Below are 18,072 nucleotides of genomic sequence, written 5' to 3' on the forward strand. Positions count from 1 at the left end.
GGCCAGCGACTCCGGAAACGGAACCGGAAGTGGCCGCGCCGGCCCCGCCCCCGAGCGCGGCCCGGCGGGAAACAGCGGCCCGAGACCTGCGTTCCGGGGCCGCCCGCGTGCGTGTGCGCGTGCGCACTGGCGTACACACGCATGAACGCGCGTATGCGTGCGCGCGCGCACGTGCACACACACGCATACATGCACACACATATATATGCACATATATACATGCACATATATACCCATGCATACATGCACGCACACATTTGCACATATATACATGCGCAGACCCATGCATACATGCACACACACACACACATATGCACATGCATACATGCACACACATATGCACATATATACAAGCACATGCACTTGTACATGCACGCACACACCCATGCATGCATGCACACACATGTGCACACGCACGCACACGTGCACACGCCTGCCTGGGGAGCTGGGCAGCCTGGAGAAAGGGCACCTTGCCTCGACCCCCTCCTGGCCCCGGGCACCAGCGTGCAAGGCTCGGCTCAGCTCCCCATCGCCACGAGACACGTGACTGCGCCTCGCCTAGGTTACTGCGCAGTACAAGCGCGCGTCTACACATGCACGCCCTTACTGCGCAGTAAACTAGGCTAATCGCAGTTAAATTTAATGCCTGCAAATGCAGGCATCACATTTAGACACGATTAGTTAAAGCACTACGTAGACGTGACCGGGCGCTAACTTGAGTGCCGGGTCTGCCCTGCCACTTAGGGGACAAGGCAGGGTGGAGGGACCCGGCACTACATTTAGTACCAGATCCCTGCACGTGTAGACACCTGCCAAAAATCGAATTAAACTAATGCACAGTAAATTTAGTCGTGCCTAATTGCACTCGCCCTTTGAGGCAGTGGGACCTCTACACGAGGTGTGCAGCCCTTGCAGCTACAAGGAGCTTGGCCCAGCTCCCCTGTAACCCATCTGCTTCCCCGTCTCCCCTCTTCTCGTCTCCAACATCTCCTTCTCAAGCCCTTTCCGAGAGGCGCTTGTAGCAACTAGTCATCTGATCCGAGCGGTCAGTACAGCGATACACTAATTGTACCCCCATCTGTTAGGTGCCATTGTTTTACAGCGGATACAGTAACAGCGAAATGAATAGTTCATCTGAAGTCCTGCAACGAGAGCCAGTGGAAACTTCCCTCCCAGAGAGCCCATCCATTATGAATGGGTCCAGCGGCCCGATTCGGCCAATGGGCAGCGAGGGGGCAGACGGAGGGTGAGCCCGTACCCAGGCGGCTCCAAGCAGCCGAATTGCAAAGGACCGGCCTTGAGCGGTCACGTACACGGGCCACGGTACAGCCCCGCGGGCTCCACAGGCAGCTCTCGAGGACCTCGGTTGTCTCTGGCACGTGCAGAATGGGGAGAGGGGTGTGCACAGGAGGTGCTGCCCTCAGCCCCGGACTCCTCTTATCCGGCACTTCCCTCGAGGCCCCGTGGTGCTTTCTGGTCCCTGCCCTCGGGCATCCCCTGGGCCTCACTCCAGAGATGGGGACAGCAAAGCGCTTTGAATTAAGTGACTTGCTTTAGGTCGCATGGGAAGTCTGTGGCGGAGGCTAGGTCAGGGCCCCAATCTTTCGACTCGCCATCCGCTGCCTGCCCACCCCGTCAGTCAGGAGTCTGTAATAAAATAATAACTCTAATAAAATGGGAGAAGCCGGGGCCTGTCCCTCCTGTCAAGAATAGCCAGGATTATGTGGCTGTGTTTGAAGAGAGGCTGCGAGGAGCATAATCCCTCTGGTTTTCCTTGGGGGGCAGGGCAGGAGCTCAGGGGATTACCTCGGCTAAACCGTAATCCCAGCGCCTCCTGGTCGCAGATCCCAAAATGGCTCGTGCCCAAGATGCCAGGCCTGCAGGGAGCTCCATAGGGAGCACGGGACGGCCGGCGGGGACCTAGCGAGGCCAGGCCAGCCCCGAGAGCCCTGTCCAGCCGTGCAGAGTGGGGGCAATTCCCCTCGAACCTGGCTGGTTGCAAAGAAACGCATCGCAAATGTGTCGCACGTCAGCCCGTGCAAGGCCCAGCACTTCCCCTGCTCCTTCCAGCCTCCTCCTGGAGCTCGACACCCGCTTCCCAGGCCGGCAGGGCCGTGTCCATCCAGCAGCAGGACAGGGCCACGTGCCAACGCAAGGAGGGGCCGTGCTCAGCCGTCGTCTCCCCCGCGGCCTGGAGCCAAGCCCTGCACTGGAGGCATCCTGTGAGACCCGTCAGGCATTGAGCTGCTGCGGGCGGCACGGGCGTTTTGAGGCATTCGAAGCCCTTTGTGTCTGGCGAAGAAACACCCAGGCACTTCCTGCGGCTTTGCTCTCGCCGCTCTGGTGTCTAAATCAGCGGGCACCGCCTTCCCTGCCGGTCCCGTCTGGAAGCAGTCGTGGTGGCGTCCTGGGCTCCCTGGTTCCAGCCCTCAAAGCCCCCCCCCCAGTATGTTCGCCCATGAAATAACCACCCAGGCCAATGCCCCAGCCTGAAAATTCAGCACGTCGGGCTCCCTACAGCAGCGGGTCTTCAACTTTTTGGACTTGAGGCCACCCAGAAGGACACGAGGCAGCTCCGATGCACTCGAGCCCCCCCAGATAGACTCGAGGCCCCCGCAGCTGGACTTGAGGCTCCCCCAGATAGACTCAAAAGCACCCTGGATAGCTCAAGATAAACTTGAAGCCCCGCTGGATGGAGCTGAGGTCCCCCCAGACAGACTTGAGGGCCCCTGGCTGAAGTTGAGGTTCCCCGGGATAGACTCGGGCCTCCTTGAATAGACTCAAGTCCCCCGGGATAGACTCAATGCACCCCAAATAGGCTCAAGTCCCCCCCACCCCCCAGACTCAACACACCTCAGATTGACTCATGTCCCCTGATTGTCTGAGTGCGCCCCACATAGACTCGAGTCCCCCGATAGACTCAATACACTTCAAATAGACTCATGTCCCCCGACTGACTGGCTGCGCCCCAGGTCCACTCTAGTCCCCCAGGATAGATTTGCTACACCCCAGATAGACTCAAGTAACCCCCTGGTAGACTCAACGTGCCTAGGATAGGCTTGAGTCCCCCGGCAGACTGGATACACCCCAAAAAGAGACTCAAATCCTCCCGATAGACTCAATGCACCCCAAATAGAGCCCCAAATGCACCCCAATAGACCCAACGTGCCCAGGAGAGGCTCGAGCCCCAGACAGACTGGACACCCTGCAAAGAGAGCCAGGCCCCGGGGATCACGGAGGCTGGGAGCGCCCCGCACAGCCGTGGCGCGGGCCGGAGCTCCCCCCGCGCGGGCCGGGCCGGGCGTCCCTCCCCCGGGGCGGGGCGGAGCGGGGCGGCGCGGGACCGGGACCGGGGCCGGGGCCGGGGCGGCGGATGGAGGGCGCGGTGCGGCGGCGCTACGCGGCGGGCGCGGGCCCGCAGCCCCCGGGCAGGTGAGCGGGGCGGGCGGGCGGGCGGACGCGGCATCCCCGCGACGGGAAACAATGTAGCGGCGCGGAGCATCCGCCGGCGGGGGGACACGGACCCCCGCACACGCGCTCACATATGCACACCCCTCTGCACGTACACGTAGGCACCCGCACACATGCGTACGCACCCCCCGCATGCACACACACGTGCACATATGTGCCCCCATGCACGTGCATGCACACGTGCGCACCCGGCCCCATGTGCACATGCGCATGCACACCCCCTGCACAGACACACACATGCGTACCCCTCTGCATGCACACGCACATGTGCATATGTGTGTCCCCATGAGCATGCATGCACACATATGCATCCGGACCCATGTGCACATGCGCATGCACCGTCCCTGAACAGATGCACACGTGTACCTCCCTGCACACACACGCACGTGTGCCCACATGCAAGTGCATGCACACATAAGCACCCGGACCCCCGTGCACATGAGCATGCACCCCCCCGTGCACAGATGCACACATGCGTGCCCCCCCTGCATGTACACACATGTGCATATGTGTTCCCACATGCACGTGCATGCACACATATGCACCCAGACCCACGTGCACACACACGTGTACACCCCCCTCCAGAGACAAACATGTGTACCCCCCCATGAAAATGCACATATGCATAGATGTAGCCACATGCATGCACACGTATGCACCCAGACCCACATGCACACACACACGCGTACCCACCCTGCATGCACACACTCGTGCACATATGTGCCCACGTACGTGTGCCCCCCTGCATGCACATGTACTCCTGCATGCACATGCACACACACGTGTGCATGTGTGCGTGCCAGGCCAGAGAGGGGACGGACAGGTCACTGCCAGCCCCAGTTGTGTGGATGGATGGAGCATCTGGTGCCTCCTCCTGGCTGTCCCGCCTGCCCGGGGGCGCGCACAACTCAGGCCAGGCCCCACCTGAGCAGCCGCTGGCGAACAAGCTACCCAGGTTTCCTAAGGTTGAAAAGATCAGTCCAAGACAGGACAGTCCTTTACGCAGGGAGGTTCATCCAGGAGCCGCAGTGGCTCCGAGGGAAGGCGTTAGCTCAGGTGGCTCGCAGGCATTTCACGCGGGACACCCAGCTGGTCCCTCTGCGAGGTCTGGGGTTTGCTGCGAGACAAGACGCTCTAGCCCGAATCAAACCGGTCGCCTGCCTTCAGCCCCCGGGGCTGGAGCCATCCCTCTCCCTGTCGCAAGCGCCTGGGGGAAACAGCGTTTGGGGAGCTTCCCCAATCTCCCCCCACTTCGCACCTGGTTTTTAACCTGTCAGAGCCCGTGGAAACCTCGGGCCCTGTGCAACTAACCCTGTGCGCACACGGGCGCCTCCAGCCAGGGGGATACTGGGGGCGGATGCATTTTGCCAGGAGAGATGCATCATCCCCTCTCACATCTGGGGCCCTGGTGAGCTCGGCCAGCCTTTCCTCCCGGCTGGGGAAGGGATGAAAAGCGCCGTCTGGTTTGCTAATAGAGAGCGCTGGGACCAGCAGGCTTGTAACGGGTTAGCTTCCCTCCGCGATGCTGCGGCTCCCGCTGTCGTAGAGCATTTCCAAGGTGCCCTGTAAATAGGCCACATGCAGCAGTGCCCCGGCGGGCAGGACAGCTAAGAAATCCCTGTTCAGGATTAGAGAACAGGGTTTCAGCATCTGATCTCTCGAACGGCCACATGTTCCACCAGCGGTACTGCAGGGACGCCTGGTCCTTCCTTGTCCTTGTCCTCTGTGGCAAGGCTCCTGGGGATTTCCAAGGGAGTTGGATAAGGCCTGCCGTGTCCCAGCCGTGCTGATAGGAATTTGGGCAGGCAGATGGAGAGGGCAGGAGGCTCTAGACTGGAAGGTGAAGATGCAAAGACTCCCTGTTTCTGTCTTGTCCAGTGTCTCTAGTGGGTTATGGAATAGAGAAAATCCCACACAACTTACTGATTCGTTTGATGCACTGGCTGGGGGAGTAGTTAGCTACTTGCACAATTTCACAATGATTACACACTTAATTCATACAACACAATTTTATTTTAAAACTCTTTGCTACGTATATAACACTGCTTAGCTTTAAGAAACACCACAAACATTAAGAACACAATAACTACATATATCAGAAACAATGCTCCGAATGCACTTCCTTCCCAAACAATGCTATAAGAATTAGTGTTACAGAAACAACTACAATTACAACTCAAAGTTAAATTTGAATCAATACTATTATTTTCATAATATACTTACAATCCTAGAATTCCGAGAAGCCAAACACCTAAATACGGTTTCATTCCTCAATAGTACGATTTAATGGGTTGGCCTCAGTAGTACAGTTCAATGGGCTTGCCTCAGCAGTACGATTCAATGGGCTGGCCTCAATACTGATAGGACTAAGTCCCCTTTCTTCAGTCCCTTTCGGGCGCTCTGCAGCTTCAGTGTGAACTAGGAGATTCGTGTTCACGGAGAGGGTGGTTCAGGGGATCAGTCTGATCCGGCCTACACTTGCCATTCTTCCTTCGTTGTTCTGCAAGTGAAGTCACCTCCAAATTGGGACAGTAGGTTACAGTTTTTATTGAGCGAGTTGCCGTCTTGGGCCACTCCTACCCAAACCTGTCACTACTCCCAAATTTGGGCTCGGATCTTACTTAACAGATTCTTTTGCTTGGTAATTAGTTTCTTTTGTTGATCATTTAATTACTTTGAGGAATTTCCATATCACTGAATTGACTTTTATTTCCAATCTTTTAAAAGTCTCCTAGGGTTTTGATTTCTCGGAATGTGGGATGTTTGCTTAAGGGTCATTTTTAGGTTAACTTTGTTAAAGGCCTCTAAAGATAAAATTCAAGAGTTAAAACTTTGAGCAAAGTCAGGACCTTCCACACGTAGACCAAAACGATGGCCTAGATAAGAAGATGAATCTTGTCTTCTTCCTGAACTGGCTAATGGGCAACTATTACAAACATTCAGACTATTTAATTCAATATGACATCCAGCTACAAAGAGATTTCAGCATCTCTGGAGGAAGGAAAGTGCCGGGGTAGTGCTTTGTCCTGCAGAGCTAGCGCTGCACTGGGCTTCCCGTTTAAACCTGAAGCGTCCCAGGACTGCTGGCAGCCTCCACAGCCCGACAGCCTCTGCTTTCTCAACTCCTGGTCCGGCTGTCACAGCGGCCAGGGGGAGAGAAACCTACCCGCTGGGGGCTGGACTGGGAAAATCAGGAGGGCTGGGGTCTGTCCCAGTTCCCTTCTTCACCAAGTCCCGACTTCCGTCCCTTTCCCAGCTCGTATCCGTCCCGCCTAGCGAGACCGCGGGCGCTTTGCAGCCGGGATGGTCTTTCCACCTGCCTGCAGGGACGCAGCACAGCGGGGCCTTGCTCTCACCGCGGCATCGGACAGGGCGAGATGCTTTTTGCCAGGTTGCACGAAGCACGATCGCTGTCTCAGTCCGACAGATCCCTCACCACGGATGTCAAACTGCGCTCGCGTCTCACCAGGTCGCGGGCCCGGGTCGTGACTCTTCTCTCGGTAGCAGGCACGGGGCAGTCAAGAACGAAGATGCCTCCAAGGCGTCGCCGTTTCACTTCGACCTGTGGTTCTACTTCACGCTGCAGAACTGGGTGCTGGACTTCGGCCGCCCCATCGCGATGGTGAGTACGGAGGAGCTGCGACTACAGCCCCCGAGCTTGAGGAGCGCACGAGACTGGGGTTACTGTCACGGAGCGGCAGGGAAAATGGATGGAGCTGAGCACTCGCCCAGCACCCTTGCGCCAAAATAACCCCGGTGGCATCTGCTGAGCTCCCGAGCGAGGGGCGCGGTGGTCTCTGCGCAGGGCTGCGCTTCGGGGCGGTTTGGGTGGCCGCCCCCGAGAAGCGTGGGCCCGGGTCTCTTCCTGCCGACCAGCTTCATATGGCTGCCGGGTGGCGTGTCTGCGTGCGGTACGTGGCGTGTGCTTTCTGGAAATAAGTCAGGAGAGGTTTCTGGAAAAGCAGCGGCTCTCAGGGTTTGTGCTCTTAACAGCTCATCCTGCCAGCTTGCTAGCAAGCCAGCCCGTGACAGCTGGAAAGCACCTGCAGTCCCAACCAGCCTTTCTCGCTGTCACTAAACATCAGGCCGTGCACGAGTCGGAAGTTGGAGCAACGCTTCTCTCTTATTCTGCGTGCAAGTTAGGTGTCGACGGCTTAATGACGTGCCTGGTTTTCCCTCTCTCCTCAGATTATTCTGCCGTTAGAGTGGTTCCCATTAAACAAGCCCAGCGCTGGAGATTATTTCCACATGGCTTACAACGTCATCACACCGTTCCTGCTCCTGAAGGTAAACCTTTCTGTAGCGCCCATGCTTTCCTGGGTTGGGAGTTGAGGCTTTGGGCACAAATTTCCAACGCCGGCAGATTCCTCCGTCGGGATCGCGACGGCAGAATGAACGTATCCCGAGTTAAATGTCAGAAATCCCCGGCCGACAAATCGCTCCCACGTGCCTGTGGTTCTCCCGTCCAAGACCAGCGGTGGAAAAAAGGCACCTTTACAAGAGCAAGGCGGGCACTGCCCTGGTAGAAATAGCGAGGCCTTTGTTGTCTCGTCGGCTGAGGCTAGAAACACGCTGCAGCAGATGAGCAAGATGCTTTTTCCCGTCATGGGCCCAGTTTGCTTCTTGTTTGCTTCTGCTCCCACCAGGAACTGGTCCATCCCGGGTGGTTTCCCTCTACCCAGCACCCACACGTGCACGCAGACAGACTCCGGCGATCCCCAGCCCGTTCGTTCGCAGGGTCCCGTCTCCGACAAAGACCAACGTCCAGTGTCCGTAGCAAGGGTCCTAGTTTAACACCAGGAGCTCGGCCCAACTTCCTGCAAAACACAGGCTGCAGCCTTACCAGAGGTTTCGAACCTTGGCTGCGGTAAAGCTGCCGATGGCAAACACCCGGCGGTCAGAGGTGTAGCGTTGCAGCGGCGAGCTAAATGTTAGCATCGGCTCTTTAGCCCGATCCCTCTGGCTGTGGTTTGCAGCCATGGGAGCAGCGCTAGACCTTTGTCCCCTAGACGCAAGACTGTCCTGCTGTCCACCCTCCTCTCTGTGCGTGGGGTCTTGCAGACCTAAATGAGAAGGTGCAAGACTGCTCCTTCCTGCCCATCCTTCATTACAAATAGGATTTTATCCCAGAGGCTTTTTAATCTTGGGAGACTTTCTTTTAATCCAGTGGGGGGGCAGTGTTTTTGGCTGGCCTGCCACAAGTTAAGCCCCACATCTTTCCAAGTGCTCCTCCAGTCTCCTGCCCCATCTCTGCTTTCTGCTCCCTGCCCCAACCCCAGTCTGCTACGTGCCATGCATGCAGGTCATCAGTGACACGCGTGCTGCAGGTTGGCCACCCTAACTTTGGTCACTTTGGGTGCCCACCGCAAGACCCGGTCCCTCTGGGGGACTTGGGGCCTCTCCGATGCTGGGGCTCATTGACATCTAGCAGCAGCACGTCCCCCGGGCTACCTGCGTGGCAGGCGAAAGGGTCTCTCCTGCCTTCGGTTTCAGGTTTGCTGCCTCTTCCTGTGGGACTGAGGTTCCTCACACCTTTGTATTTTAAGAAAGGGCAAACAGCAAAGCCCAACCCCTCTCATCCAAGCCATTCATTATTTCCCACACCTCTCTCACAGTCCCACTCTGCAGTACTGTGCCAATCTCAGCCATCTCTTTTCGGGTGGAGGCTCTTCCACGCCTATATTCTTGCGGCCTGCTTCCGAATTCCTTAATATTGACATTTATAGAGGAGCATAAAAGCAGCAAGCCAGCTAAGTTGCAAACCAGACGCTGGTGAGACTGTCTCTTACCACACATTAAAAACTCCATCGAGGCTTTGACGCTTTTGTGCGTTGGGGCTGCAGCAAGAAGGCAAAAATCATGATAGCGCATCTTGTGGGACGAGAAGAAGAACGTAGCCAGTTCCCAAACTATGGAGCGGTCATCTCCATTTCCTTACAAAATCTTCCTCCGAGGGCTGCTGGTGCTTTTAAAGGCTCGTCGGGGGAACTGGACTTTGATGGGGTTAAACTCAAACAGTACTGGAGACGCTGAGAGCACTTTCCTGCCAACTCTTTGGAGAGTTGCATACAGGAGGGGTCACCCCGGTGCTTTCTTTCGGTGCCCTCCACCCCCCTGTGAACACCCAGCCTTGCATGCACGGTCCCCACCTCCCAGGGACCACATTAATACGTCTAGGGGCCTCTGTGCTGTAGAAACCACTGGGGAAAGTCTCCTCTGGGGAGCTCTTGCCGGGGAGAGGGACTTGTTACCTGGTCTGGGCGGCGTGAAGCCCATACTGGCAGGGCGACCGTCGTGGGAAGATGCACAAGGAAGGATTTCACCCCTGGAGGTCGGTGCATCGGGGGCTGGAACAGGAGCATTACTGGGCCATTTTATTTGGTGCTGAGGTTTCACCTTCCCGTTGGTTTGGCGTGAAGAAAGCTGCACCCCCAGAGACGAGCAACTCGTCCTCCTTGGGAAGAACAGTGCAACAAGAGCCCTTTGCAAACCACCCAGCGGAGGCTGCTACGGAAAGGATTGCTGCTCTCCATTGCTGCCAGCCCGGCTGCCACTGGAGGGCGAGAGGCTTTCGGAGAGGACGGCCACAGCTCAGCTTAGCCAGGACTGAAAGCAAATGCGTTGTTTTTTTTTACTGCAAATGAATCACGCGCCTCCCCACGGCTGTTGAATAACTCGGCCGCTCCGAGTGACGCGCCGCCGACGTCAGCGCTGTCAAGGGGACCCCGGCAAGTCCCTGCGGTGGGAGGCCAAGCATGTATTTTTACCAAGTTTGATAGAAATGATTTAGAGCAGGGGTGTCAGACACATCTGGGGCGTAAGGGCTGCCGCCGTGGCCACCATGGGGGTTGCGGTGGCCCAGCTGAGACGGGGCAGTGCAGGAGCACACGGGCTGGGGATGGTAGGGGCACCGTGTATAGCAGCAGTGTGTTGATGGCTGTGTCAAGCAAGGGTGAAGGGTCCAACATCGAGCGCCCTCCAGTAGCCCAGTGGGCTGGATAGAGAGGCTCCATGGGTCAAATTCAGCTGTATATTTGTTTAACGTCCAATGTGGAGGAAATGAAGAAAAAAGAAAAACAACATTAGTTTTGATTTACACGTTTCTTGGAGCTACTTTGCAGGCAAGAGATGGCAAGGAAGGGAAGGAAGAGGCAGCTTTTCACCTGTGCAGGTTGTTATGTCAGAGCCAGATCCTGTCACGCCTGTCAGGCATCCGAGTGCAATTGTTTCCATACTATTCAGCCCCTGGAAGTCCACAAATGCTCTTGCTTTTGCAACGTGCTGGGCCTAGGATCGAGTCACAAACCAGCTAGAGGAAAGTGACACCCCCACCTTGCAGTTAGCTGGTTTCTGGGAGTGTGAGCAGGGGGAATAGGCACCTCAATCCTGGTAGACACCCAGCAGATACAACGGGACCTGGCCCTAATTGTCCACCAACGGGTTCTCGCACCTTCCTCTGAAGCATCCGGCTCTGGGTGCCGTCAGAGACTCATAGATTCATAGATGCTAGGGTCGGAAGGGACCTCAATAGATCATCGAGTCCGACCCCCTGCATAAGCAGGAAAGAGTGCTGGGTCTAGATGACCCCAGCTAGATGCTCATCTAACCTCCTCTTGAAGACCCCCAGGGTAGGGGAGAGCACCACCTCCCTTGGGAGCCCGTTCCAGACCTTGGCCACTCGAACTGTGAAGAAGTTCTTCCTAATGTCCAATCTAATCTGCTCTCTGCTAGCTTGTGGCCATTATTTCTTGTAACCCCCGGGGGCGCCTTGGTGAATAAATCCTCACCAATTCCCTTCTGTGCCCCCGTGATGAACTTATAGGCAGCCACAAGGTTGCCTCTCAACCTTCTCTTGCGGAGGCTGAAAAGGTCCAGGTGCCCCAGTCTCTCCTCGTAGGGCTTGGTCTGCAGGCCCTTGGCCATACGAGTGGCCCTTCTCTGGACCCTCTCCAGGTTATCCGCATCCTTCTTGAAGTGCGGCGCCCAGAATTGCACGCAGTACTCCAACTGTGGTCTGACCAGCGCCCGATAGAGGGGGAGTATCACCTCCCTGGACCTATTCGTCATGCATCTGCTGATGCACGATAAAGTGCCATTGGCTTTTCTGATGGCTTCGTCACACTGCCGGCTCATGTTCATCTTGGAGTCCACTAGGACTCCAAGATCCCTTTCCACCTCTGTGCCACCCAGCAGGTCATTCCCTAGGCTGTAGGTGTGCTGGACATTTTTCCTCCCTAGGTGCAGCACTTTGCATTTCCCCTTGTTGAACTGCATCCTGTTGTTTTCTGCCCACTTGTCCAGCCTATCCAGGTCTGCCTGCAGCTGTTCCCTGCCCTCCGGCGTGTCCACTTCTCCCCACAGCTTTGTGTCATCTGCAAACTTGGACAGAGTACATTTCACTCCCACGTCCAAGTCGCTGATGAAGACATTAAAGAGTATCGGTCCAAGGACCGAGCCCTGCGGGACCCCACTGCCCATACCCTTCCAGGTCGAGACCGACCCATCTACCACGACTCTCTGGGTGCGACCCTCTAGCCAATTCGCCACCCACCGGACTGTGCAGTCATCCACATCACAGCCTCTTAACTTGTTCACCAGTATGGGGTGGGATACCGTATCGAAGGCCTTCCTGAAGTCTAAGTATACGACATCCACCCCTCCTCCTGTGTCCAGGCGTTTCGTAACCTGGTCATAAAAAGAGACTAGATTGGTCAGGCACGATCTGCCCGCCACAAACCCGTGCTGGTTTCCCCTCAGCATAATTTGTCCTGCCGGGCTCTCACAAATGTGAGCCTTGATAATTTTTTCAAAGACTTTGCCAAGGATGGAGGTGAGACTGACTGGCCTATAGTTGCCCGGGTCCTCCTTCCTCCCCTTCTTGAAAATGGGGACCACGTTGGCCCTTTTCCAGTCCTCCGGGACTTGGCCCATGCGCCACGAGCGTTCGAATATTCCCGCCAGTGGCTCTGCAATGATGTCGGCCAGTGCCTTCAGCACCCTTGGATGGAGCCCATCCGGGCCTGCCGACTTAAAGGCATCCAGTTCTTCCAAGTGACTCTGCACCATCTCAGGGTCTACGCATGGCAGTCTGGCGCCTTGCTGCTGCCTCTCCACAACCCCAGTGAGAGACTTGTCGTGCCCCTCACTTAGGAACACTGAGGCAAAGAACTCGTTGAGGAGTTCAGCCTTGTCCCCCTGTCCGTCACCAATTGTTTCTGCCCATTTAGCAGGGGTCCTATTCCTCCCTGGGCCTTCCTTTTACTCCCAATATATCTAAAAAACAATTTCTTGTTGTCTTTTACTTGGGATGCCATCCTCAGCTCCATGGTAGCTTTGGCCCGCCTAACTGCCTCCCTACAAGCACGAGCAGAGGAGGTATACTCCTCTTTGGTGATCTCACCTTGTTTCCACTTTTTATATGCTCCCCTTTTGGCCCTTAGGCTGCCCGGGATTTCTCTGGTCAGCCAGGGAAGCCTCCTGGCCCCTTTCCCTCTTTTGCCGCGCTCGGGGATCGTCTCCCTCTGTGCCCAAAGGATCGTTTCCTTAAGGCACAGCCACCCTTCTTGGGCTCCCATCCCATCAAAACTCCTACTCTGCAGTGCGTCCTTGACTAATCGCCTGAGTGCATTGAGATCAGCTTTCCTAAAGTCTAGCACTTTCACCCTACTAGTTACCTTACCCACTCGACGTCTTACGGTGTATTCTGTTATTAGGTGATCACTGTCTCCCAGATGGCTACCGATCTGGAGGTCCCCTATCATGTCATCCAGGCGACTGGACCACGCAGGACCGTGGCCTGGATTCACTACAGCAGGGACCTGCAGGCAGCAGCATCCTCGCGCACCACGGCTTGCTTAGGATCAGAGACTCGTAGAAAACGAGGGTTGAAGGGAGCTCAGGAGGTCACATCTAGTGCAGCCCCCTGCTCCAAGCAGGACCAGCCCCAACTGCATCATCACAGCCAAGGCTTTGTCTACCCGGGTCTTCAAAACCTCCAAGGATGGAGACCCCACCACCTCTACGGGTGACCTGTTCCAGTGTTTTACTACCGTCCTGATGAGAAAGTTTTTCCTAATATTCAACCCCAACTTCCCGTGCTGCAACGTGAGCCCATTGCTCCTTCTGTCATCAGCCCCCACTGAGACCAGCCCAGCTCCATCCTCTTTGCAGCCCCCCTGCAGGGAGGTGAAGGCTGCTATTCAATCCCCCTCGGTCTTCTCTTCTGCAGAATAAATCAGCCCATTTCACCTCTCCTCAGCAATCATGTCCCTCAGTCCCACAACCATTTTCGGTGCCCTCCACTGGACTCTCTCCAATGTGTCCACATCCTTTCTGTAGCGGGGGGCACAGCTGAACACAGGACTCCAGATGTGCTCTCCCCAGCACTGAATAGAGGGGAAGAATCACTGCCCCTGACCTGCTGGCCGCGCTCCTCCCAGTGCAACCCAGGGTGCTTATTTCTTACCCCTCTGGCCAGGCCTCCCACAGCAACACCTGCCTTCAAAACCAACACCAGGAAATTATTTTCTACACATCAGGGCATCCAGGTGTGGTACCACTGCCACCAGATGTGCTGGGAGCTGAGAGCTCAGCCAGATGCACAAAGGGACTGGACACACTCTTGGAGGAGAGGGGCACCAGTAACTACGGAGCATGGGAGCGAGGGGCACAGCCTCCGAGTCAGACCTTCCTAGACTTTAAACGGCTGGGGTGTTATGACCCCAGCACTCGTTCCTGCCCAGGGCAGGGGTCAGACTTGATGATCTGTTCAGGTCCCTTCTTACCCTAGAAACTATGAAATGCTGAAGGCTGCAGGTGAGAGAGGAACGGGTGGGAAACAACCCCTAGTCCGACCCAGTTCACTCTCCTTTTCAGCCTCTGCTCTCTGGTGCTGTGCGATGCAAGGGACTGGGCAGGACAGACCGAGGTCTGACCCGGTCCATGGCAGTTCTTGTGGTCTTGAATTGCAGCTCATCGAAAGATCCCCCAAGACCTTACCGAGGTCCATGGTGTACGTCAGCATCATCATGTTCGTCATGGGCGCCAGCATCCACTTGGTCGGAGACTCCGTCAACCACCGCTTGATTTTCAGCGGCTACCAGCACCATCTCTCCGTCAGGGAGAATCCCATCATCAAGAACCTGAAGCCAGAGACTCTGGTAACACCGCTAGGGTTTGTACCGTCTTTAACCGGTCTGCCCCTGTTCCACCGCGTGGCTCTAACCCCCTCGCGTTGCATTGCAGATCGACTCTTTCGAGCTGCTGTATTACTACGACGAGTATCTGGGTCACTCGATGTGGTAAGTGGCTCACGGCCTCGGGATGCAGCAAACTGCTGCTTGTCACGTAAAGACTATGGGCCCTGCCCAGTGAGACCCCCGGACCGGGCTGCCCCGACCCACCTGGCCGGTCCCACCCCCGGCGCCGTCCTTCCCCAGCCGGCAAGTCCGCAGCGTTTTCCCCCTTCCCGAGGAGCCGTGCTGTCCCGTGCAGGACGAGCCTTGGGAGCGTTGGATGAAGGTAGTGGCTGAGGGTACAGGTCGGAGGATGCTCATAGTCGCCCGCCTGTCCTCTCCGAGTCTGAGACCGGACCTGCTGCAGCCTAGCTGCCACCCCTCCCACGGTCTCTCTCTATCTCCTGGCATGCGAACGCAGGGTCCTTCCTAACCGGCAGCTGCCTGCTCATCCTGCAAATGCCCAAGGGAGTCTGATCCTCTCGAGCAGCCCCTAGCGCACCCCAACCCACAATCTGCAAGCCCAGCGGGGAGGGCTCCATCCTTACAGCCCCCCGGTTGAGCGGCTGCGGGCAGCGGCACCGCGGGCACCTCTGGGAACGGACTTTGCAGACCTCGCGCCCTGATGAGAAGACTCTGCTCTCTCCCCAGGTACATCCCTTTCTTCCTGATCCTGTTCATCTACTTCACCGGCTGCTTCACCCGCGTGCAGGAGGAGAGCAGGATGCCCCTGGCCGCCCTGCTGCTCGTGGGGCCCAGCAGCCTCTACTACTGGTAAGCGTGCGAGGCCGTGCCGGGCGGGAAGCCGCGTGCATGGGATAGCGAGAGCGCCCGGACGAGGAGGGCCGAGCCCCATCCCTCACGCCGGCTCTGCCCTGCAGGTACCTGGTGACGGAAGGACAGATTTTCATCCTCTACATCTTTACCTTCTTCGCCATGATGGCCCTCGTGATGCACCAGAAGCGCAAGGGGCTCGTCCTGGACAGCAACGGCCTCTTCCTCTTCTACTCCTTCATCGTCACCCTGGTCCTCATCGCCGCCTGGGTGGGCTGGCTGTGGAACGACAGGATCCTCAGGAAGAAGTATCCCGGCGTCATCTACATCCCCGAGCCCTGGGCCTTCTACACCCTGCACGTGAGCAGTCTGCACGCGCCCAAGGAAGGGCCCTAGCGCCCCGCCGGCTTGGCCGTGGTTGGGGGGAAGGAGGGGGGGAAAGCCTAGTTTTCTAACATCATTGCATTTCCAATAAACTCCTGACACCAGCCGCCGGGAGGTGCGTGATGTGTGAGCTGGGCCCGGGCACAGCCAGTTTCCCACCCCCTGACCCCAGTCACCCTGCAGCACATGCTGCCTTTGCTCCCCTGCCTGGAGCCACGCTCCTCCCTGCAGCCACGAGGCCGGCGAGGGCCACCGCAGCTGGGGGTGGGCATTTAGCAAGATGCAGGTGCTGTGCAAAAGGGCCTGTCTCCCTGACTTTTGCCCCAGGCCAGATTCCCCCTCCAGCTGCCTGATCCCTCCACCCCATCCTCTTCCCAGCTGGCGGCAGAGGGAGCAGGGAAGGCACGACTAGCGTCTCCCCCAAAGCAGGGCGGCAGCACTGTCCTGGTGGAGGTGAATTTGGCCCAGGGCAGGAGAAAGGTCCTTTCCAAGCCCCCTCTGCTGTCTGCACCAGTCACCAAGTAGCCGCAGGCGTCCCACCAAACAAGCCCTGCCATCGAGGGGCCAGGGAGTGTGCTCCAGGGTCCCATTTAATCCAACCACTGCCTGTCCAACCAACCCCAGACATGTCCATCATCTCAACTCATCGTCAAACTACCGCCAGCGCTGACACAACACAATCGACGTGTCTGTGGGTAGGTCACGGGCCTTCCCCCAGGATCTCTGCTACGTCCAGCCAGCTTTCTGCAGCTCCTTCAAAGCACATCCTAACCCTCAAACACTCAGGTAGCAAATACTGCATGCAAAGCATGGGCAGGACCTTTCTTCTTCCGGGAAAGCTCTGGCTAAATCGATGGTTGATATCTGCAAAGTGGTGTCAGATCCCAGCACAACCCACACGTGGGAAAAAAGTAAGTGGCAGGAAGAAAAAAAAGGGGGTGGGGGTGTAACCTCGGGCCTGGCAGGCAGTAGGCGCAGAAGCAACGTGACCGTGATGGAAGGGCCGTTGTTCTACAAAATTTGGAGCCAATCTATTACATGCCACAATTACACCCCAGCCAGAGACCAATTTGCAGCACAGCTGGAACCAGGCCCCGTCTTTGCAATCATGTAGAACGACGCTACAATCAGCGCAGCAAACGCTTTGTTCCCAGGTCACCGACTTCATTGTGATCATAGCGCTGACGAAGCCGCATTTCCACCCATCCATTGTGCAACTGCCAGATTTTTTTCTCCCAAAAGTATCTGGAGCATCGGCGGATCTGTACAGACAGCCGAGACTGCCCCGCGCTTGTCTCGAGACTCCTCGAATCGAAGCAAGGAGCAAACGGGCCCAGGGAGAAGTGGGGGCATGCATGCACTCAGGTGCATCCTTGCAGGGTGCAGGTGCTTCCTCAGCCTGATGAAAGGTATTTATACCCGAAAGCTTGCAAAGAAGGAATTGTTCTAACTACTTGAGTTGGGCTAATAAAAGATACCAAGTTTACCCAAAGGACTTTGTCTGCCTATGATGGCTACAACATATATCCTTGCACAGTGGGCATGGGAATACCAACCGCTCCACCGAGACGATGGGCAGAGGGATGTCCTAGGCTTCTGGGCATGCTGGTTGCTGCATGGGGTTGGGAGGGAATTTTTTCCCCTCCACCTACATGTGTCAGGGTTTGTTTTTTAAGCCTTTCTCCGAGGCACTGGGTGTTGGCAGCAGCCCAGGCTGCGGATGAGGACTGGGCTGTGCCAATGCTTCTGCTGGGACCAAAGCCAGAGCGTCCTTGGCAAGAGGATCTTGCCCCTGCCCTTGGGCTCAGACTGATGCTGTACGGGGGGGGGCGGTCAGGAAGGGATTTTGTCCCATGATCAGACTGGTACGGACTGGGAGTGGCGGGGGGTTGCCTTCCTCTGTAATGGGGGCACGGCCTCTTCCCAAGCTCATATTAACATTTGCAGCAGCAGGATGTTGGCCACCGCGGTCCCCCTGCTTTACCCCGGGCAAGTTCAGGTGTGATGTCTCAAGTTGGGTCAGGGTCGACTAACTTTACTAAGAGGTTAGGCACTGAGTTTGTCTGGGATGATTTGGATGGGGACGACCCTGCCTCAAGCAGGGGCTCGTTAACTAGATGTGACCTCTGCAGATCCCCTCCAGCCCTGCTTCTCCAGGATTCAGGTCCCACGTACACACATTTACGGGGGTTTTTCCCCCTCTTTGTCT

The 18,072-nt window shown here is 56.8% G+C and overlaps 1 protein-coding gene across 2 annotated transcripts; it reads left to right on the top strand.

Annotated features, from left to right (window-relative positions):
• Nucleotides 1-3,329: 3,329 nt before the first annotated feature.
• CLN6 (CLN6 transmembrane ER protein) lies at nt 3,330-17,355 on the top strand. 2 transcript variants are annotated; one of them, XM_059714528.1, is made up of 7 exons: nt 3,330-3,432; nt 6,976-7,093; nt 7,660-7,758; nt 14,442-14,630; nt 14,716-14,771; nt 15,357-15,479; nt 15,587-17,355. In XM_059714528.1, the coding sequence occupies exons 1-7, from the start codon at nt 3,374-3,376 to the stop codon at nt 15,873-15,875; spliced, it is 933 nt and encodes a 310-aa protein (XP_059570511.1). In that variant the 5' UTR covers nt 3,330-3,373; the 3' UTR covers nt 15,876-17,355. The 2 variants fall into 2 exon arrangements, with proteins under 2 accessions (XP_059570511.1, XP_059570512.1); XM_059714529.1 differs by having other exon boundaries at nt 3,341-3,432; nt 6,979-7,093.
• The last annotated feature ends 717 nt before the right edge of the window (nt 17,356-18,072 follow it).

This window comes from Alligator mississippiensis, chromosome 11 (genome assembly GCF_030867095.1).
Source record: "Alligator mississippiensis isolate rAllMis1 chromosome 11, rAllMis1, whole genome shotgun sequence".
NCBI classification, from domain to species: Eukaryota; Metazoa; Chordata; order Crocodylia; family Alligatoridae; genus Alligator; species Alligator mississippiensis.

Bases quoted from the DNA above. Each gene is read 5' to 3' on its own strand.
- CLN6 (XM_059714528.1), top strand. From the start codon at position 3,374: ATGGAGGGCGCGGTGCGGCGGCGCTACGCGGCGGGCGCGGGCCCGCAG. The intron at 3,433-6,975 runs GTGAGCGGGGCG...TTCTCTCGGTAG, and splicing joins GGCCCGCAGCCCCCGGGCAG to CAGGCACGGGGCAGTCAAGA. The intron at 7,094-7,659 runs GTGAGTACGGAG...CTCTCTCCTCAG, and splicing joins TCGGCCGCCCCATCGCGATG to ATTATTCTGCCGTTAGAGTG.